At 45.7% G+C, this 22,380-nt stretch overlaps 1 protein-coding gene across 2 annotated transcripts in view; it reads right to left on the bottom strand.

Moving 5' to 3' along the window:
• TANC1 (tetratricopeptide repeat, ankyrin repeat and coiled-coil containing 1) overlaps positions 1–22,380 on the bottom strand; it is a 221,004-nt gene that overhangs the window by 36,399 nt on the left and 162,225 nt on the right. The window contains exons 8-16 of one of the 2 annotated variants that reach the window (XM_080927145.1): positions 20,673–20,927; positions 15,091–15,192; positions 14,099–14,380; positions 13,418–13,569; positions 10,838–11,069; positions 9,106–9,272; positions 7,644–8,251; positions 1,486–1,594; positions 444–566 (exon numbers count right to left, since the gene is read on the bottom strand). In XM_080927145.1, the coding sequence (XP_080783271.1) occupies positions 444–566; positions 1,486–1,594; positions 7,644–8,251; positions 9,106–9,272; positions 10,838–11,069; positions 13,418–13,569; positions 14,099–14,380; positions 15,091–15,192; positions 20,673–20,927 (2,030 nt within the window). Of the gene's footprint in view, positions 1–443; positions 567–1,485; positions 1,595–7,643; positions 8,252–9,105; positions 9,273–10,837; positions 11,070–13,417; positions 13,570–14,098; positions 14,381–15,069; positions 15,193–20,672; positions 20,928–22,380 lie in introns of both variants that reach the window. The other variant, XM_080927144.1, reaches the window with a different exon arrangement.

Here is a 22,380-nt window from a genome sequence, read left to right as displayed (position 1 = left end):
ACTGGAAAGCTACTGGCCACAGAACGAGAAGTTCTCAGCTCGGCATGCAACTGACGTGACGCTCTTTTTATTGCCAGAAGTTTGTCATGTGTTCCTGGACCTGCAGATACCTTCCTGTGACCTGCCATTCTGCATCCTCAACGCTTAATTTCATGGGGTCCAGGAAGAGCCCAGTTGCTATAGTAATTTGGGTCTCCAAAAGCTCTCTGACCTTTGCTTCCTGTGGGAACCGCCTCCCTAATCACACCCTTTCTGAAAGTGATGGGCTCACACAAAGGCTCCATCTACCCAGATCTCCCTGCAGCAGCAAAGCCAGACCTCTGGGAAGAGTGTGTGATATGGAGGGGAAGCTGGCACCAAGAGAACCTCCGCCCCCTCTAGAGCAATGGCTGGCAGGACTGGAGAAGGGATAGGCCAGGTCCCTGTGCAGAGGGGCTGCTCACCTTCACATTGGGAGTATAGAGATTCCTGAGAGAGGCCAGGGCAGCAGACAGCCCCTCTGTGCTGTAACCAATCCACAGGGCCTGCAGATGGCTTGAGGAGACTCCAGTCTTCTTACTGAGGCCCTGGAAACAACCAGAGAGACATGTGAGTGTCTCAGCAGAGCTGAGCACCAGTTTGAAAGTGAATCTGTCTAGCACATTGTAAGTGCACCATAGAAAAGGACACCTCAGTTGGTGAACTATAATGGAAGGTCAGGCCTTATGAACTATATGTACACCTAGGAGAGAGAGGGAGGGGGAGGAGGAGGGGGGAGGGGAAGGAAAAGGTGGGAGAGGGAGAACATGTATATAAGGAGAAAGCTTCCTTTTGCAGAAAAAAATCAGAGAAATAATAAATGTTAAAGTTAGAGAGAATCACCATCTCTAAGTCCTAATGAATGAAGGGGTCTGAGCAGTGACCAGTAAAGGTTGGTGGCGTTTCAAAGTAAGACACAAGCTCAGCACTGTGTCTGCTGATGTAGAATATTTTCACCACTATAATCTTGGTACTTTGCAAGTGGAAAACAACATCACAACCAACCAAAACAAAAACCCCTGAAGCCCAATAAAGGCTCTTAGACCAGCAGTTCTCAGCCTGTGGGTTGCATTCTTCAGGGGCAGTGTGGAATGACCCTTTACAGGGGTTGCCCAAGACCATCAGAAAACACAGATATTTATATTATAATTGATAATAGTAAAATTACAGTTACGAAGTAGCAACAAAAATCATTTTATGGCTGGGGAGGGGGGTCACTCCATGACAAACTGTATTAAAGGGTCACAGCATTAGGAAGGTTGAGAACCACTGCTCCAAACAGGAAATCCGGGGGGGGGGGGGGGAAGGGACACACATCAAATGTCACTTTGAGAAACAAGGAGATGGAGCTCTGGTTCTTTGATTTGTAATGTGCGACAGGGAATGAATGCAGGGTTCACAGACACGTCTGAGATGTTCCACAGACTCTCTTAAAATCTTCAGACCACAAAGCTCCCCACACCTCACCTTGAAAATGTGTGCCTTCAGGATGTGGTGGCCAAGCTCCATGGTCTGCTGCCGGTTCAGCTTGCTTTCCTGGCGAGAAAACATGAACGCCAGTAGAGCGTGTCCGTTCCTAGGACAAGAAATACAAAGGCTCTTGACAAAAGATCCCATCTCTCCACACCACAGGCCCTCAGATGAGGACATCCCACTGTGCTCCTGAACTGTGGAAGGCAGCATGAGCTCAGAGAACATTCAGGCTGCTAACTCTTTATAAGAGAGCAAACAATGGTAATTCTGAAGTCATTTGCAGGGTCTTTTCTGGGGTTCTCTATCTCTGTAGGTCACCCTGGGTGCCCGACTTTCCAAAAACATCACTGTCTGCTTATCACATCCACTCCCCCACCACCTGGATTTTTGCTCAAGCCTGTCACAAAAATGCACACTGCATGACATTAAGTCACAGTTATAATTACAATGCCTAGCAAGGTGCCCAATTCTAATCAGATATACAAGGAAGTAGTTACTGGATGGACATAGGGAAGGATGGAACACAATCAATCCTCTGGCCTCATTCCTCCCCTACCCCACCCTCACCTCACACCCCATCATCCCTAGTGGAGCATAACCAGCAGGAGACAGGTCTGACCTTATGGGGGAAGGGAAGAAGAGGTAGGCTCTGCATAGCAACAGCTCCCGGGAGTAGAGTCTAGAAGACTAGATGGAAGCCATGTATCTCAAACTCACACAAAACACCCTGCCTCTGCCTCCTAAATACAGGGTTTAAAGGCATCCCACGGTCAGTTTGCACCAGGCTACAAAACTCAATAGGTTTCTACAGACAAGTAACAAACCAGCTAAGAAAAAAGCCAGGAAAAACAATTTTATTCACGGTATGAAGGTGAGAGCCCTCTGCAATGAAAATTAAAAGCCACTGAAGATTAGAAAATTGGTGTCCTACATTCAAAGACTAGCGATAAGCCACTGTTTAAATGGCCATGTTATTGAAAGTAATGTACACAGTCAGTACAAAATTCCCTAAAAAATCCCAATGTCATTCTAGACACAACTGGAAAAGGAAATCTTTAAGATTCATATGATAACACACACACACACAAAGTGAAAAATCCAAATACAACAATACAAAAGAGCAATCCTGGGGCCACAGTGTTCGGTTTTGAAATATACTAGGGAGTCATAGTAACAAAAGCCAAGATGACATCATAATAAAATTAGACACATGGACCACTGGACCAGACCAGAGACCCTAGGAATAAACACTGTGGCTACAGTCACCTGACTTTACAGAAGATACAAAGACATGTGCTCAAGAAAAGGCAGATCCTTAACAAATGATGCTGGAAAACATTCACATAGGTTTGGCTCTGTTTTGCTTGTCTTTTTTTTTTTTTTTTTTTAAGATTTATTTATTTGTTATATATAAGTACACTGTAGCTGTCTTCAGACACACCAGAAGATGGTTGTGAGCCACCATGTGGTTGCTGGGATTTGAACTCGGGGCCTCTGGAAGAGCAGCCAGTGCTCTTAACCACCGGGCCAACTCTCCAGCCCTGTTTTGCTTGTTTTGTTTTAAATGAACTACATACATAGCTCCGGCCCTGCACAAAAGTTAATGCAAATGATCAGAGACCAACGTAAGATCTGAAAATTTGAAACTTCTAAGAAAAACCCTCTAAGATGCCTAGATAGACAATGGCTTTCTGAATCAGAGTCCAATGTCTCTGGAAACAGGAGCGAGTGGCAAAGAGCAGGCTGTGAGAGTAAAGGGAATTCCCCGTGTGAAGACACAGCCTACAGCATGAGATCCTTGCCAGGTACTCATCCGAGAGACGATTAGCATCCAGAACGTCCCCAAAACATTCACACAAAAGAACAAGAAATCCGATCAGGAAATGTTCAAATGTTCAGATGAACTGAGCAGACACTTCTCAAAAGAAGTATAGATGGCCAGTAATATTTTAAAAAAATGTTCATGTTTAGCCACTAGGGCAACTCAAATTAAAATATACTGAGAAACTATCTCATGTCAGATGATGTTTATCATTAAGGAAACAAGGCTGCTGCTGATAAGGCTTGCTTAGTATAATGCTTGCCTCGCATGCATGAACATCCTGGGTTCAATCCCCAGCAGGGCAGAGGAAATGGAGGGGCACACACCCATGATGCTGGGACTTAGACGTTTATGGAGCATCTGATATCAAGGTCATTCCTAATATTTAATGAGTTCATGGCCTGTTGACCTAGGATATGTGAGACCTAGTCCCAAACAAAACAGCAGCAATAATAAAACAGTAAATGCTGGCCAAGAGGAGAACCCTTACCTATTTTTGAGTTTGTACAATGTAGGCTTTACAAGCCATACAAAGTGGTATGGGGGTTCCTCCACAAACACATTCCTGTGTATATACCTTTAGGAATCAAAGTCAACGTACAATAGAGATACTTTCCAATCCTGTTTATCGCCACACCCTGCACAATAGCTAAGTTATTGACTGACTCAGCCTACGTGAGGTACTAGTTAGCTTATGAATGAAGAAGCAGGGGGCATATGATGTATAGTGGAGTTTGTCTAGCCACAAAGAAGAATGGACTCATGTCATTTACAGGAAAGAGGCTAGAACTGGAGTTCATCATGTTAAATAAGCCTGTCTCAGATGGACAACTGTGTCAGGCTTCTGCCATAAATGGTGTCTAGAAGAAACCAGCATGAAATGAGGAGAAAGTCTCTTGAGGGTAAGGGGAGGGCAAAATTGGGTATTGGAAGGGACTGCATATGATCAAAATACGTTAAATACATATATGAAAGCATACAGTGAAACTATTACTCCGTATAATTAATTATATGCTAAATTACACAGTTACAGACGGCTCCCCTGTGGGCAACAAGCACAGACTTCTGTGGCCAACTCAAGGGTTTCTAGGGCTCTCAGCAAAGCACATGGCCTCCCACCTGTCTGAAGTCCTCTCACTGTTTCTGTGCAGCCCCCACGCTACCCTCGGACAACTGGTCTACCCCAGTCTGTTCACACTCCACATGCTCTACTTTAGATCCAGAAAACAAACTAGCTATTTCCTTCACCCACATGACCTGGTGTTATCATTCCCTGTCTGCTTATATGAGGAAATGGCCTCAACAGGTTAGTTGGTTTGTCCAAGATCAAATAACCGAGAGAGAGAAGTCTGCCAGGCTCGAGAGCTTAGGCTTGTGGGAGAACAACAATGGGTACTCCCTTCAGGAGCGCTGGGCAACTGGAGGAGACACATATCACCATACTCAAATTCAGTCAGTAAAAGCCTGCGAAGAGGAGATGTGGTGAGAGAAGTGGGAGGCAGCCCCAGCCTGAAACAGTCCAACTTCCCTTCCCTCGAGTTTCCGGTCCCCTTTCCTTATGGAGTACAATCTCAGTGGCATTCCCTACAAGACCCCAGTTTTCTCTATCACTGAACCCAAACGGCAGCTTCCCTTCTCCTCTCTGTGCCTTTGTACAACCCAGAAGGTGGAGTCTCCTGAGAATGCAGGGCTAATTTCTAATAGCTTCCTCTAACTTCTCTCAGTGTTTCCAACCCTCTCCCTACAATGCTCCTCCACACCCTAAAGCGCAGAGTGCTTTCCCCACCCCACGTCAAGCTCCCTCACCAAGTCACACCACACTTCAATGTTCAATCTACCGGCTTCTCCAACTCCATCCCCGGAGAGAGGTTCTCCATAGGCTCGAACTGCTCAAAAGCAGAACCAGGTCTGACTTGAAAAGACCAGACCCATAATCTTTCTCCTGTCAGCACAGCAGCCCCTAAGCCCTGGACTCTTCCACTCCTGCCCACAGGCACTCTATTCCCCAGAACATTCTGGGGTTCTCCAGAGATGACCACTAAGAGGTCTTTTCTAGTGTATTCTTCTGGTGGCTCTTCCCATCTTCCACGCCATAATCGAGCTCCAGTCAATAGATGTACTGTTGCCAAAACATGCCCTTTGCTGCTTCTGATGACTCTCCCTATCTGCAGTAGCTTGTTCTTCCTATTAATATCCTATATCCTTTTCTTCCCCATGTTAACTGCATAGAGAAAATAGAGACTGTTCTGGATCATTAGTCCTTGGGAAAGGTTAAGGAGGTGAGAAACTCAGGTTATGGTGGTCAGGGCACTCTAGCATCACACTGAGATTTAAAACTACACATCTCCTGTTTATTTTATTTATTTTTCTAAACAGCATTTCTCTGTGTAGACCAGGCTATCCTTCTCTCTCTGTAGACCAGGCTGGCCTCAAACTCAAAGATATCTGACTTCCTCTGCCTCCCAAGGGCTGGGATTCAAGGTGTGAACTTTAATCTACCTGGCCTGTATATCTCCTTTTAGAAATGTTTACCACAAGCTTTGAGGTACCCTTGCAAATAAACAGAAAAATATGTGAACAAAAAGAACAAAGCAAAGGGCATAAACAGACTCCACTTCAAACCTTAATACACCTTTATCAAACCTTTGAAGCAATAGCTATTAAAACAGCACAGCAGTAGCATAAGAACCCACAGGTCACTGGAATACAATAGTAAACTCACATTCTTACGGCCAACTGGTTTTCAACAAAAGGGATACTAACTTACAACAAAGAAGAAACTCTCTTCAGCTAAGTAGAAGAGTGTAAAACTGGGCTGGAGAGATGGCTCAGTGGTTAAGAGCACTGACTGCTCTTCCAGAGGTCCTGAGTTCAAATCCCAGCAACCACATGGTGGCTCACAACCATCTGTTATGGGATCTGATGCCTTTCTGATTCATATACATAAAATAAATAAATCTTAAAAAAAAGAGTATAAAGCTGAACACATCTTTCACTACTTAAAAAAAATAAAGACTTAAAATATAAGACTAAGCTTTGGAATAGAAGGAAAATTGATGGTGTTAGAATGAACAAGGACTGTCCTGACGAAGACCTTGAAAGCACTGGAAACAAAAGCAAAGCAGACGAGTAGTGCTGAGGAGAGAGAGAAGTCGGCGCAGGGACAGCCTACGAAATGGGTACATTCACGAGCTGCTATCCGCAGATCTTGGTGACACCCGTGTGTCTGGGGTTACTGTTCCTAGAGCAGCCACCATACTCAGATGTGCCTTGTCCTGTAGTGCCACCACTGTTCAGAATACAGCAGGGTCAATGACTATAGAGAGTCTCCTGTTGTTCTTCGTCTTTACAAACTGCAGCTCACCTTCCTCAGAACTAATCTCTCTGTGTAACATGCTCCCTCTCTCCCTGAAAAAAACCATGCAACTCTGTGAGCAATGTCGTCCGCTCTCACTTTGACGCCTCTGCTTGGTGATGTGCTTTTAGTAGCCAACCTGCTGAGCTAAAACAAAACAGCTCTGAAAGGTAATAAAACCCAAGTCCAGTGTCAGCCTGGGAAACAGCCATCACCCGCACTATACCCATCACTACAGGGTGGTAGCCATGTGGTTCCCAGGTGCTTACTAGCCTCTTCATTTCTAGACCCAATCATCTGGCCCAGTGCCCACCAAAGTTCTGAGGAGACAATCCAGCAGCTTGACAGCTCCCTCACTGTCAATCCTGACCCAGAGAAGAGATGCTCAAGAAAACAAAGATGCAGGCTAGACAGGAAGGGGCTCAAGAATGGCCCAGACCAGAGGCACTAAGAGCCTCTTGACCCGTCCCCTATTTTGTACTAGGAGGCAGGCAAGCAGGCAAGCTTGTCTCCCCACCTTCCTGTGCTTTGAGTTGTAAGAGCTGCTTCCTGCCTGGCCTTGTCTGTGAGAGGACAGCTGACTGGATGTTAGGGCTCCCCTCTGTCCTCACACACCTGTGCTATATGGCCAAGGGTAGTCAGGAAGTGGCAGGGGGTTAAGGACCCAAGACAGACACCCCAGCTGTCCCCTGGCCACAGGAAAGCTTGCTACTCCCTGAAGCAGACACATATTACCCAGTTATGGCCTTGCAATGCTAGTGAGATGAGTCTGGCACCACTTCCCTGGTAACGCCCGACTTCCTTTCCTCCGAATACACTAGAAGTGTCCTGATGTTCCAGCAATCAAAGGAGGAAAGCTTTGTAGAAAGGTGTGAATTTTTTCTTTCACTCTCTCCTGACTAAATATGGGAAAACCAAAGTGCACGGTGCTTGGTACTTGAATACCCAGGAGTGCCGAGGAAGCATCTATTGTACCTGGGCTCACACAGGAAAGCTGTGCTCTCGCCGTCTGCTCTCCACACCAGCCACTCTCTGAAGGATGGATGGCAGAACATCCGGGTTTTGTCTCTCCTCTTAATGAGGAAGCAAGAGAGGACCTCCATCCTCTGTTGAAAGTCCTCCCAGCCCTGCTCGCCTTGAATGTGGCCGGCGTTGATGGCCTGAAATATCTGCTCATCCGTCATGGGGTGAAGGGATGCGAGGGCCACATTCAAAATGGGAAGGGCTCGGTCAAAGGCAGACTGGGTCATGAACTTCATATTGCACTGCAGCAGATAGAGCTCAGACAGAGACACGGGCACCACCTTGTAGCTGGCACTCTTTATGACCAGGTGGCCCCGCTGGAAGAGGTCCAGCGTGAGCTTGAGATACAGGTAGGAGCCGAGGCTACGCAGCACCAGATGGCTGCTGACTTTGCCAATGAGGGCAGCGTCGGCCTTGCCATTCAGGGAGATGTTGCTGAGGATGTCCTGGCTGCTGTACACCCTATGCTGGACGTAGGCATGCAGGTCGCTGTGGATGTCCTTGTTGTCCGGAAAGTCATCTAAGGAAAGCTTCACGAAGGGCAGCGCGTTGATGATTTCCTGGGAGGGGACAAAGGTCTCGCAGTGTTAGGCCACGGAGTTTCCCTTTCCATGTTAAGCCAGGCTCGCTCGTTCCCTTTCAAGAGGGATTTTCATGGATTACAGGGACTCATTGTTTTGTATTAAAAAATGTAATAGGATGAGGTACAGATAAAAAGCTTAGGTGAAAGAAATCCCGATGCGAGATAGGATCTTTCCCAAAGTCCCCACCGAGGACTCCGAGCCAAGGGGGCAGAGGGAGGGGCCCAAGGAGACAGCAGCAGCTAGGCCACACCAACAAAGGGGCAGCGAGACCCTACAGGTGACCCCATACCCACAATCCCTGAGCAGCTGGTTCTAGAACAAGGGTAAACACAAACCAACACTGCACACCTAAGAACGCAGCCAGACACCAAGATAAGAAGTGTCCTCTCTGCATCAGCTACCAGGACTGTGTAACCCTACCAGGAAACAGGAGACTTCCCACTCCGCCTGTGTCCCCTGTGTCCCCCGTGTCCCCGGACAACAGACAGCAGAATATCACTGCCTGCTCCAGTACAGTACACTCTCGTTTTAAAAGAATTTTAAGTATTCCTTTTTTAAAAAAATTATTTTGTTTTTGTCTACATGTCTGTGTACCAAATGTATGCCTGGCACGCACGACAAGGGTGTTGGAAGCCAGGGAAGCAGATAGGGCGGGTGTGTGCTATCATATGGGTGTCAGCAAGCAAGCCCAAGTTGTACAAAAGAGCAGCCCATGTTCTTAATCGCTAAGCCACCTCTCCAGCCCGAAGTTGGTTGAATCTTAACTGCACTTGTCACTGTATACTTGGGATGTGGAAACTTGGAAAGAGAGGGGGAGAATATTTTGTCACCTGAAAATTTGCTCTCACAGTCACGATCAACTTCAGCCAGGTGGGGAATTTCGGAATGATTTTGGTAATAAACGAAGACAGCGTATCTCCATAATCAGGCTTGTGAAATTCAGCTTCATTCAAGCCATCTATCAAGATGATGTATTCCTCTTCTGGAATTTTCTGCTCTAAAAAAATGAAATAAATTTTCCAAATGAAGAAATTATACGTTTCTATAACATGGCACCACCCAGTGCATTTTTAACACACAGCTTAAAGTGTTAGCAAAACCTAAAAAGGTTTACATATGGCAGAAGACATGTTTTCAACGAGGCATATTTTCTATTAAATTTATAATGAAGAAAACAGAGCACTGAGCCAAAAGAAAACCAATTCTTACAAAACAGTTTTCAGAAACATATTGCATTACAGACATTAGCAGAATCTCAACCTTATATATAATACAGTTAGTTCTTCATAAACCTAGGCAACCTGCAGCTAAAGTCACCGACATGCAGAGCACCCAAACCTGGAACAGACACCAGGCCCTTTGCTGGAACCCTTCAGCTGCCTAACTCCAAATTCAGAGGACCCAACGCTCCCCAGGCTACCCCCAAGGGTTATGTGGTTGGAATCTCTCCGTGGTGAAAGTGCTGCTTCCCGGATACCCAGAGTCCTTCACATAGCAGCCTAAAGCTAGTTTTCTGTTTTACTAGCAACAGCTTTCTGTTCAGGACACAGGGCAAGCATGACACAGCCACTTTAGGCCCTCTTTCTAGTATCTCCTGGGAGAAGATGCTTTGTAGACGGGTAACTCAAAAAGGAGCAAGGAAGGGGACGGAAACCTTAGGGATCAAAGATGTTACTGACAATCCTGCCTGGGCAGGGGGAAGGGGGAGAAAAGAAAAAACTAAATGTAAGCTCCTAGAAACGGTACGAGATTTAGATTTCAACTCATCTAATCAGGGGTTCAGGGGGGAGTGGGACATGTTGAAAGATTCCCAACAATGCTCTGGTTTCCCTGCGGCCTGCAGTGTAAACACTCATCAGTTTATGTGTTACCTACATGGATTACTGTTACGTGGGAGACCAGAATGTGCCTCCTCGAAATGTGGACAGCTGTGATGGAGAAAACAAGGAAGTAAGTTCAGGCAGCCCCCTGCCCACCCTTTCAGCTTACAGCCAGAAGACTTTCTCCTGGAAGAAGGGAAGCAGAGCACAGGGTCCCAGCCACTGGAGAAGTGGAGAAATCTAGGTATCAAAGCTTACTAACAAATTACAACTAGCATTAATCTTCCCATGACAGCTTCCGGCTTCTGAAGGCCCGAGCGGTTTCCTGCTTCATTTTGACATCTTCCCACTCCTAAAAGTGCTGCTCTTTATTGAAGATCCTTCAGAAAGGTGGGGGTCTTAAAGCCCCGCTCTCAGTACTGTGCACATCCGTGCACTGTGGGTATTAATACGTTCTCTCGGCTCTGGCTACTGTTGGCTCATTTCATAGACCAAGAATCAAACCTTTGTAGAACAGGAAGTCTACCCTTCCCTACAGTTACAAGGCTTCCTTAGAACTGCTCAGTTGCTGATTTCATCCACATCAGAGACACTGCATTGACAACGCCATGAAGGGTAGATGTGGAGGGAACAGATATGTATTGAGTCATAGCTGTGTCTGCCACCCCAGGGCTAAGCTAACCACTCTGCTGAGGACCGCTTGGGCATCAGCCTTTACTGGGAAGAAGGTTCTGGTAGGTACCGTTTCTTAGGCTTGTAAGCGGCTCCAGGACGCCCCTCTTGAAAGCAGCCACGGGATCCTGCACACAGGAGCGGAGGCTCAGCATGCTCTGCAGCTGGGGCTCCTTGATCAGAAGGTCTCTGTAGGCAGCCAGCTGGTGGGACCGGCACAGCAAAGCTGCAACGCTGTGCACAAACTCGGGCACCAGACACGTGTAAGTGTTGTCTGCCTGGCAGTAATGGTAGGCCACCACCTATGGAGACAGAGAGATCAGGAGCACCATCCCACTCTCCAGAGCTCCTTCCATGAACTCAAACAGGAATGCAACTGACTCTTCTGAGACAAGACACCAAATGTCTATTCCCTAAGACTGAGTCATTGACTCGCTTAATTGATATATTTATTCTGTTCTTCATTGGTGTGATTTGCAGACACAAATCCATCTTGGTTCACACAAGATTCAGGACAACTGTACTCTGTATTGAATGTAGATTAGTAAAAGTCATTCATAAAACCTAATGCCTCGTCTGGCTTAGAGCACTTCCAAGCAAGCCATGTTCCCAACGCTGCCATCTGCCCCAAATTTCTGTTCTCAAGAACAGCAGCACCCCGAGGGAACCCTCTGCTTATCCAAAAAGCACAGGATCAAGTTAGCGGCTAGAAACTGAAGCTGTAAAGTCGCAGCTGCTGTTCCTCCTGGCAGACGTGGCTCTCACCACTCCCCCTTCATCCACACTTCTTCAAGGGATGTTAGAGAGACATTCAAAGGAGTAGCGAAGCAATTACCAGATATGTGCCCATTGAAGAAGCACGAGAAGGAAAAAGGGAAGAGCTGCCAAAAAGCTGCAAGGCTGAGGGGGTTCCCTCCGTTGGACAGATTGGCAGCGGCAGTAGGTTGTCTGTTAGATATCTCCCCCACCTCTGCCCCAACAGTGCCAGAGACGGAGCTCCTGGGAATAAGAGGTATGCTTTACAGAAAGAAAAGCCCCACCACTCTGTAAGTGAGGATGAAAGCAAGAACGTGAGTGAGAAGCGAGGGAGGTGCAAAGAACAGCATGCTTGTGTGAAGCACACTGTGCTTTTATTTTAGAGGGGTCAGAGTCTCCACCGTCCAACTCAGCCAACCCTGCAGCTTCTGCAACAACAGGCCACAGACCACAGGCTTCAGTGCGTCATAGAGGTCAAGGATGCAGGGTTAACTGTGTCAACATGACAGTGCAGTTTGAGATCTTCCACAGGATCCCAAGACGATGGCAGACTCTTAGCCAGAAACAAGAGTATCTACAATGCAGCTTTTCTTAGGGCAGCGGTTCTCAACCTTCCTAATGCTGCAGCCCTTCTATACAACTCCTCGTGTAGTGCTGACCCCCCATCCCCATAAAATCATTTTCACCGTTCCTTCATAACTGCAATTCTGCTACTGTGTGGAGATAGAGGTTTGCTAAAGGGATCACAACCCAAGACCCACTGTCTTAGGGGAATTTACAACCATATTTTCTAGTTTAGATGAAATCTACCATTAGCCCTTTGAGAAATGCTCACTTGGCCTTCAATTTCTACATAAACAGAGAAGAGCAGAAACCTACATGAGGGCTCCCAAACCCATGCAAATCACTGTAAGCTATCCAGTACCACATTGTCTTATACAATGTTTGACAATAGATAGCTCCTTGGTAACCCAAAGCAGGCCACAGAATCCAACTGTAACCACAGGTAGATTTTAAAAATGTGAATAAAGTTAATTTAAATCATAGGACATGTTATAGGACACAGACTAAAGACAATTCAGCATCACCCATGCTTCTGTATCCCATGTGGTTACGTGTGCACGCATGTTATATGATGGGCCTCTTACTATAGATCACAATGTTCAAAAAAACCACCCTACAAGAGTAACTTTGAGGCCAGCACCCTTCATCTCAGATCATCCCTTCAAGACCAGAGGGCTGCTATGAATCAGTGGTTACATGGGGACACACCTTGTCACAAGCAACTGCCTTCTGAGGGTAGGTGACAATGGGAGGGGGCTAGGCTGAGTGACAGCTCATCAAGATGAGAAATGTGCTTGCTTTCACACAGAAAAGTGGCCTTATGAGCCAGTGTGGGACAGAGCAGAAGGAGGAGGAGTTCAGAAAACCCTTGATGATCATGCGTTTAGAGAAAAAAGTCAGCCAAGGTTCTTTTAAAGGCTCCCGAGAAAGCTCTAACAGAGGATGCAGAGGATCACAGGCTCCAGGCAACAGGGTGCAGACAGAAATGGTTGGGACAAGCTGAAAGCTTTTCTCATCTGCTTACACAGCAAATGAAAGGGTGTGTGCCCGTGCCTTCAGATACGCGGTGAGAACATGGTTTCTTCTGCTGCCTTAAGGCAGCTCTTTGAGCTGGGTTCAGACAGACATAAACCCTCTGCTGGTGTCTTTAGGATTTATTCTCATTAAAGTCTTTCATTTGGAGTACTCAGTCATACTTTATCAAGGGCTACACTACACTGCAGCACCAAGCATTTGTTTCTGTTTTAAAAATCTCCCTTTCAAACTCACTTTTCAATGACACACATGCAAATCTCTATCTGGAAGACCCCATAAATGAAGAGTGGGTTACCTTAGAAGCGAGGTATCTCACTGCATCCTCTCTTGGTCTCTGGTTGTCAGCAGTACCAGGCCCAGCAGGTGTTCTGGCCACACTGAGAGCACTTGTGGAAGAACTGGGTGAAAGTAATGGAGTACCAGCAAAGTCCTGGGTGGGATCTGAGGCTGGAGATAGAGCCACAGATTGGACATCAGCATGTGGTATAAGGAATGTGGACTATACTTCTGAATTAGTCCCAGACAAACTGGAATAGTAATAAGCAATTATAATTCAAATAAAGGGAGGTAAACTAACACGCACATACACACAGAGAAAATACATTCAACTCTAAATTTCTCCTGGTCACATGATCAAAACCCTCTGTATGCCTTGAATGTAAACCCCTTTGTGGAAAGAGAGAGACAGGGCTCCATATCAGAGAATACAAGAAGACTGCCATCAGCCCAAACGTAGCTAACATACCTCATAACAATGAGAGACTCTCTTTCTCCCCTTCTACTCAAAACAAAGCATCCCATCACACTAGTATGACTAGAAGTATCCAGAAAGTTCACATAACCTATGAACTTAGACCCAATACAGAAGCTACAAAAAGTTACAGAACACTGGCAATTCCTGCTTATTCAAACAGCACTTCCCCTGTCTATCTTATAGCAATGTGATAAGCCAGATAAGCAGCAACCGCACACATACTTTTGGGTGACGAACTGGGGCTGCTGGATGCGATCTGCCTCATACGGCTTCCATGACAGCTCAGTGCCACCAACTTGGAAATGATGGCTGTCTTCCCGAATCCGACGTTTCCCACGACCACTGCTCCTCTGCTTTCTGCCAGTTCTGTGTTCCTCAAGTTTTCTTCTATCTGGTGAAAGAGCCAATCTCTTCCCACAAACACGGAATCAGTCGTGATGCTTGGCACTTCAAACAGCAGGGGCTTCAACAAAATCTCCTGTGGTTTGTAGGGAGCAAATCGTGCTTCAAAACAAACAAACAAACATCGTTAGGGGAAGGTAGTATCATTTAGGATAAAAAACACATATGCTTAACTTGGTTCTATACATGTGTCTATAATACTTCATTCATTATCTTTTTGATCCCCGAAGTATCTTGTTACAACTCCCGGTTGTTTGGCCCTTCTAAGTTATTCTCAAACATATTTTTAAGCAAAGCAAGAGCCACAGTCATGTCTGGCTAGTTTATCTGAAAGCACATGGAAGACTGGATTCTTTCGCTCCTGCTCAGATAAAACCCAAACACAGATTCCCAGACTGGAGGGCACAGCCCCATCTGGATGCAAGGGTGCCTTTTCCCCATGACGCAAGTAGGACGAGTGACCACACAGCTGTGCTAACATGCAGCTATATAGGAGGTGGCTGATATGATCTAAGGGGCTGAAAACAAGATAAAAATGCGTTGTGAGTGAATCACTGCCATCATAGAATTATTTTTCCGTTTCAGAAGTAATCTGATTACCTGCTTTAAGCAAGAAACCCCGAAACCGAGTTCTTAGAGTCAGCTCCAGGCAGACCCTTCAGATCCCACTATCTGAACAGCACAAACACACTTCCCATCACACGTGCCGCACAGTCTGAGTGCTGGCTGCTGGGCTTTCAGTGTTCGGTGAACACGCTCATCAACGTGACACAGGACGCCGGAATAAGTACCTTTAACTTCCTGGGCCCTACCTCCAGCAGTATTGTGCCAGGGCAATCTAATAGACGTCCGGAGAGGAGCATTTCTCTGTCCATCTAAATAACTCAAGTCTTCCAATTTGGTAGAACTTGTCGCTGCAATATGAAAGCAAAACTGAGTTTAAGGCCGCACTTAAAACTACTACAAGTTGTAAAATTACTAAGTTACAAAGCAGCTCAGCTTCACTTTCAACCAAGTTTACCTCGGGATAATTATCTGTGCCAGCTTATGTTTCCTGCGGGATTGTTAACTTGAAAAATGGAAACAATTAGGCACTATTCAATCTTAATGCTATGTTGATCTGGTTGCCAGGATTTACCATTATTCCCGGAAAGAAGCTGACTTCACTATAATTTTTTAATGGATAAAACAAAATAAAACAAACAAACAAAAAAACCCTTTGACGACCAGTGTCGTGCAGCGGACCAGAACCTACTGCTAATATACAGATGTCATCAAACTGTTCTCTGCAGCTCTGGGAAGCTCTGTGCTGTTTGGAACTCCAGCCTTTCTAATTAAATACGCAGAGCATGTACAATTCCACAGCACTTAGAACATTAAGGGCTAGCTCTTGGCAATAAAAGTACAAAAACTGTCTTATTCTTCAAATATATATATGTGTGTATGTATATAAAATATATGTGTGTGTATATGAAGCTAGGCTGGCCTAGTCTATATAGAAAGTTTCAGGCTATGTAAGGCTATACATTGAGACCTTTCAAAAACAAAACAAAAAAAAAACCCCCAAAAAACCAAAAAAACAACAAAACTAAAAAGAACCCAAAATATATATGTGTATATATAATAATTTATATTATCATTAATTAATTGTAATAAATTATATCATATCATATATAACATATTATAGCTAATATAATATATTAGATATTTTAATGTATTATCATGTTTATTTCTGACCAAGACAGTAAGGCTCATAGCATACAGCTATCTATTAAATAACTTTAGGGTTATTAATAGGTCAGCACAAGTAGTAATTTCAGGAGAAGTTACATTCCGAGGGCTAAGTCTTTTGAAGTCCCTAGGAGGACCAGGATGCAAAGTACGGGAGTCAAACTTGGCGAGGAGACTCTGAAAACCCTCACAGGCTGTTAGGAGCATCAAGCTCCCTGGAGCAGCCACCTATCCTGAACCCTTCCCCACCCCCTTCACGCCTTCCTGCTCACCCTCTCTCCACAACACTCATTCTCTCACCGACAAGCACCAAAGGCTGAGGAGAGCCTCAGGCCTGACCCGTTCCCCCTCGAATATCCTCCAAAACTAGCCAAGCACGTGTTCTACCAACTGTCCCTCCCAGGCAGCAAGCAACTGTTTCTGCATCTTACTGGTACATAGCCACTGCCTAATTACAGTCTGTGCAGATTTAAGTAAATGTTCTGCTCCTGGTCAGAGACTATGGACATCCCCCATGTTTGAAAGAGTCAGCCGAGCTGGCACATGGTGTATGCCTGTGGCCCTAGCGCTTAGGTGATAGGAGACTGGGGGTGGGGGTGGGGGTGGGGGTGGGGGCTTCAAGCAAGAATAGGATACCCAGACAATTTAAGGTTAGACTCAGGAAAATAACCAAGAGGATAAAGGGAGTAATTTCCTCAGGTGGGATTTTCAGATTGGCAGGTTAATCCAATGGTAGCCTTGAGCTTCTTTACAGGTCTTACGCAGAGGGAAACATCTTACAGGGGCTACAAGAGCACCCCCAGCCCTCCAGGCTCCCTAAAGAAATATAACTTGAAACCCAACCCTAGGCACATGTCTGAGGCCTGGGATCCCAGCTCCTGTGGGGCTCAAGCAGAACGCGCCACCACAGCCATAGTCCATAGCTCACTTCAGAGCCGGGCTTTGGTTCTAAGGAATACAAAGACACAGGGAGCTTCAAAAGGCTTCTGTTTCCCCTTTCCCCATCCCTTAGAGCATGACATTCACTTTATAACTTTGTGACAAGTGAAAAGACTGGGAAAAAATATGACTATAAAAGACACTGAAATCAAAGCACCGTGGGGCTGGGGAGAGCCCTTGTGTGTGACACAGATGTAGGAGATGGGGACACTTCAAGTGTCTCTGTTTTCAGATTTCTAGCCACCAGTGTCTGTAACAAAGTCGGCAGCAGGGCAGACTGGGCAACACCCCTGCACATGGCTGATTCTATTCTTCGACCAGAGCCAAGAGCCGGCGTGGAGCGCATTCATGAATCCAGCACGCAGGCGGCTGAGGCAAAGGAAGGTGAAATACTGTTAGACCTGGGCCACAGAGTGAGACTCTTTTTCAAAGGATATGCAAACGATTAAGCCAAGCCAAAAGCTTCAGTATGGCAGGAAGCACCAGCTGAGCAAGCTCTACTTCTTAAGGCATTTCTGAAGCCACCAGGACACCCGAGACGAGGAAGAAGCTCAGTCACTCCCCTCCAAGTGATGAAGCCATTCTGTGCCCTTCCACAGATTCTCAGGCGTTAGCCACAAAAGCCAGGCTCACGTCAGTCTACACAATAAACATCTAAAATGCTAAGAGTCGTTCCAGGCCAGGAGAAATTAGAGGTTAAATAATTTCATACTGCAGAAAATCTACTGCTAACATCTCTGTGACTAGGCCGTGCACATAGGCACATAGGAACCCATGCATGCACAAACTGTGCTTTACTTCTGCGTAAGGAGCTCAATTCAATGCACTGTAGGAAAGTGCCTGAGGGAGAGTTTTCTCCTGCGGACTGCGCCGATGCCCTGAATTGAGAGCTAGCCTACCAAAGGTAAATGCCAATAAGTCCTGGACAATCACCATTTAGTATTTCAAGAAAACTGGAACTCAGTTGGTTATTGTGTTTGTTGGTTTTCTGGTCTCTGATCCACTCAGAAATTGTTTCAAAAAATTAGAAAAGTAGTCAAAAACAAAAATCCCATGAGTTAGAGAAACGGCTCAGTGGTGGAGAGTGCTGGCTGCTCTTCCAAAGATCCAGGTTCAATTCCCAGCTCCCACATGGCAGCTCGTAACTTTCTATAACTTCAGTTCCAAGGGCTCAAAGCCCTTTATGGCCTCCAGGGATACTAGGCACAAACACATGGTGCACAGAACTACATGCAGTCAAATTACCAACACACACACACACACACACACACACACACACACACATACACACACACACACACACACACACACACTTTTTCAATATAGTAAACCTATTCACCAATTTTTAGACTAGCCAAGATACAATTTTAAATGCTTTAAGGTTTAATTTTTAGTGAGGAAGGTGCATGTCATTATATTAGGTCCGTGTCATTCCGTTTGATATATAATAGGCAACACTTCAAATTAATCTAATTCTGAAAAGCACCTTCACAATCTCTAATCCTAGTCAACTTAGTTTTAGTCTTTGATTTAAAAATATAAAAAATGACAAAGGGGGGCGGCTGGAGAGATGGCTCAGTGGTTAAGAACACTGACTGCTCTTCCAGAGGTCCTGAGTTCAATTCCCAGCAATTGGACATGGTGGCTCACAACCATCTGTAATGGGATCCAATGCCCTCTTCTGTGTGTATGAAGAGAGCAACAGTGTATACATATACATAAAATGAATAATAAATAATAACAATAAAAAAAGAAGTCTCTACACTTCTCTTCAGGAGCCGGTGATTGAGACTACCTCTGTCCCTTCAGCCCAGGTCCATGTTCCACGTGGACAGCGAGCCCAGGAGCCTGGTGTCAGCTCTCACTCCTCCTACCAAGTGGCGTTCTGTGATTGCATGAATATCATGCCAATACATTCACAAGATTTTACTAAATGGCCCATCACATTTCATACTAATGATGTCTGCAGCCTGCCTCGTATCTGCTGGAGAAACCATGCCGATTACATTTCACACGACTGGACAATATTCTTTTCCATGACCTTGAAACACGCTGCCGTGCCCTCTGCTGAGGTTCAGGTTTGGAAGCCGGAAGGTGGGCCGTGAACAATCTACCAGACTCTTCACTTGTTAACAGAAGCACAAGGTAGGACAGCCGCCAATGTCTGCATTTGGTCTGCAGTGCAATTCAAGAGCAAAGCCATTAGGCCAGAGTCTGCTCCAACCCAGACGTAAATCCCATGGTTCCTAAGGAAGTCTAGCTCAAAGCACACACAGGCACTAACAAGGAAGCAAGGCAGAACCCAGACAGCTTTGCTCCTTATTCCAAACAGTCTCGGAAAACATCAGCTCACACCCTCTGTTGCTTTGCATAGCCAAGAGACACAAAGAGCCTTTAGCGGGACACTTCACTCCCAAACTGAGTACTGTTAACATGCTAAAAGGTAGGTTTCCTAACTTTGAAAAAGACTGGCTACCCTACAAGTGACCCAGCCATCATAACCAGGTAACTACAGCCTCAAGCATCCTGAGGACCACATATTATGTTTCAAGTCAGTGATGGGGGTGGCAGGGTGGGGTGGGAACCGGGGAGCCTTTGGAAGAAGCACCAATCTGTACGCATAATGCTCTCCACTACTTCTCCCTGGAAGACAGGCCAAATCCCTCTTCCAGAGCAAGGGCACTTTGCTTCCTTTGAAAGTGAATTAGAGTTATACCGCACAACTTTTCCATTAAGGCCACTTATTTACCAGCTGCTTCAGAGTTCCGTCATAAAAAAAAAAAAAAAAAACCACCCAACAACAGGCAGAATGGCCCAGCACAGACTGAAGAAGCAGCGTAAATTACAGAAAGATCTTTTGATGTACGAAGAGTCAGCTCCGTAGTGAGGGGGCCGTCTTTTAAGCACGACGCTGGTTACGAAGAATGTTACCTGAACAAGCACCTCGTAGGAATTCAGCCCGAGAGCAGGAGCATAGAAAGGAAAGACCTTCAAAATGCACAAGAGTGGGAATGCTCCCCCTACCTTCCGCACCCCTTGTTTGAAGATGGGTTATGGGCCCACCCAACTCTCAGCCCATGCTTTTGTGTGTGTGTGTGTGAGTGTGTGTGTGAGAGAGAGAGAGTATGTGTGAGTGTCTGTGTGTGTGTGAGAGAGAGAATATGTGTTTGTGTGAGTGTGACTGTTGGTGTGTGTGAGTGTGTGTGTGTGTGTGTGTGTGCATGGCTCTGTATCTAGCCGCCGAATCTTGCTCTCACTCCCACTACTGCACACGCTTTCAGCTGTGCGCTCCGTTACAGCTAAATTTTACAGAAGCATTTGACCTCCCAGCTGTGATGAGCCTCAACTATACAAAACAAAGTTTTAAAGTTGAATTAGAAATCCTTTGATCTGGTTATCAACTTCACTTTAAATAATGTCTGCTATGCCAACATATATTCAGAAGTCATAGTTCACACATGCACACATGCTTTAAAAAAAAAAAAAAAAAAAAAAAAAAAAAAAACACTAAGGGCAGAGTTACTGAACTTTCCCCCTCACCTACAAAGAACCAACATCACGAATCACAGATTTAAAGCAATACAGAGGAAAAGGACCCCTAACAGACCGTGTGTGCTTATAGCAAGTACACTGAGGCCTATGGAAAAGATCATACTGCTGGCTTGTGTCTGGATTAATTTTCTGGGTAAAGAAACAGAAGCCAGGACCTGAGACGTGGCCTTACCTGCAACTGAGTTGGGCCGTGGCATTATTAGCGTGCTGGAGCTCTGAGAATAAGGGAGCGGACCATCTCCGGCTGAGGGTTCCGCCTTGGGCAGCACGCTCTCTGCCAACCCAGTTGTCTCCTCTTCTGCCACTGGGGAGCAGTTATCGGCCCTTCGGTCATGAAGCACTCCCTTCTGAACCCCTAATCCATCTCGATTCCATTCCAGGCTGGATCCACTCCGGTCATCATTTTCCGATGAACTTGTAATTGTGGCTGAAATGAGAGATCAAAATACTTTGAAAATACTTTGAAGGAGTCTAGGCACAGCTGGGACTGCTGAGAGTTAATATAGACACACACACACACACACCCCTCTCCAGGACCAGTGGAAAGTTTTCTGGTCTACACAGATTTTTATCGAAGTATATTTCATACAATGTACTTTGGTAAATTAAAAGAATGTTGCTTATCAGGGGAAATAAACTGCTAAGTCACTCTACAGGAAAGGGAAAAAAACTGATAGGAAGATAATGAAAAAGCTGACAAAATATCTGAGATTTAACAGTGAGTCTATATAATGTGGAGATAATGAATCTTCCCTTGAACCAAGATGAATTGCTCATCTCTCATCAAATTCCTCTGAATCTTTAAAAACCCACTGCCAGCAAACATGTGCTGGGGAGACACACAGGCAACACAGAACTACAACAGAAAAGATGCAGGACATGGAAACAAAGATGCAATTTAAGATCCCAGGAGAATCCGATCCTTGAAACTAACAACAGCAAGGCAGGTTCAGCAAGGTGGGGAGAGATCAACTTGCCTCGTTTCATAACAGGCAGACGATGGAAAACTTGGTATGACCAGTTCAGGGAAAGGCCCAACACGGGAAGGTCTGCTCTGGGTTTAGAATTAAAATTTAACTTCTACGAAAGCAAGCCAGAGCTGGGAATGGGGGTGGGGGAGCCGTGGATTGGAAACAAGCCAACCTAAAAATACATCTAGGCAAAAGCACAGAGGGTTATGGGAAGGGAAGCCCAGTACTCACCCAACAAACACAGCAGCTACAGGTAGACGCTCCTAATTTTCAGACCAACCGAGCAGTACTCAACGCCCTGTAACCACAGGTCACCTGGCTTGTGCCCTTGAGAATGGGAACCACGCCCACTAATGCTCAGCCTGCATCGCGCAGCCCAGGCCTCTGAGAGGGATTCTGGCAAATGGGGGAGAGCTGGCCAGCCTGCACTCAGACCCAGCTGCTGGAGGAGCAGTTTGATCCACACACTATGAAGAGCACATTGTATTGGCAACTGGTCGTTAAGCTCGGAGAGTCTCGTCTCTAGGACCAAATGGACTGAATGGCTTAATTTTTGAAATGTTCTTAAAGGTTTAGCAGACAAGCAATGTTCTTGCTGTGACCGCAGGGCACCATGCCACAAGTCTCTGACTGCCCTTGCTGCTGTAGCCTGGACACGCTGTTCTCTAGTTTCTTCCTGCATGTAAGCCCTTTCTTCTGTGGGAACCTATGTAGTGTACCTACCTCAAGTTGACCTTCTCCATTTCTGGATAGTGCAGTGTGTGTGTGTGTGTGGGGGGGTGCATGGTAAGTGCAGTGTGTGTGTCCATGGTAAGTGCTCAATTAATATTTGCTGAATGAATGCACGAATGAATGAATGAATGAATGAGCAATTAATATTTCAATTCCACTTGCAGCAGACACTATTCC

Source organism: Micromys minutus, assembly GCF_963924665.1.
Source record: "Micromys minutus genome assembly, chromosome: 13".
In the NCBI taxonomy this organism is placed as follows: Eukaryota; Metazoa; Chordata; class Mammalia; order Rodentia; family Muridae; genus Micromys; species Micromys minutus.
This window is presented reverse-complemented; position numbering and strand designations above follow the sequence as displayed.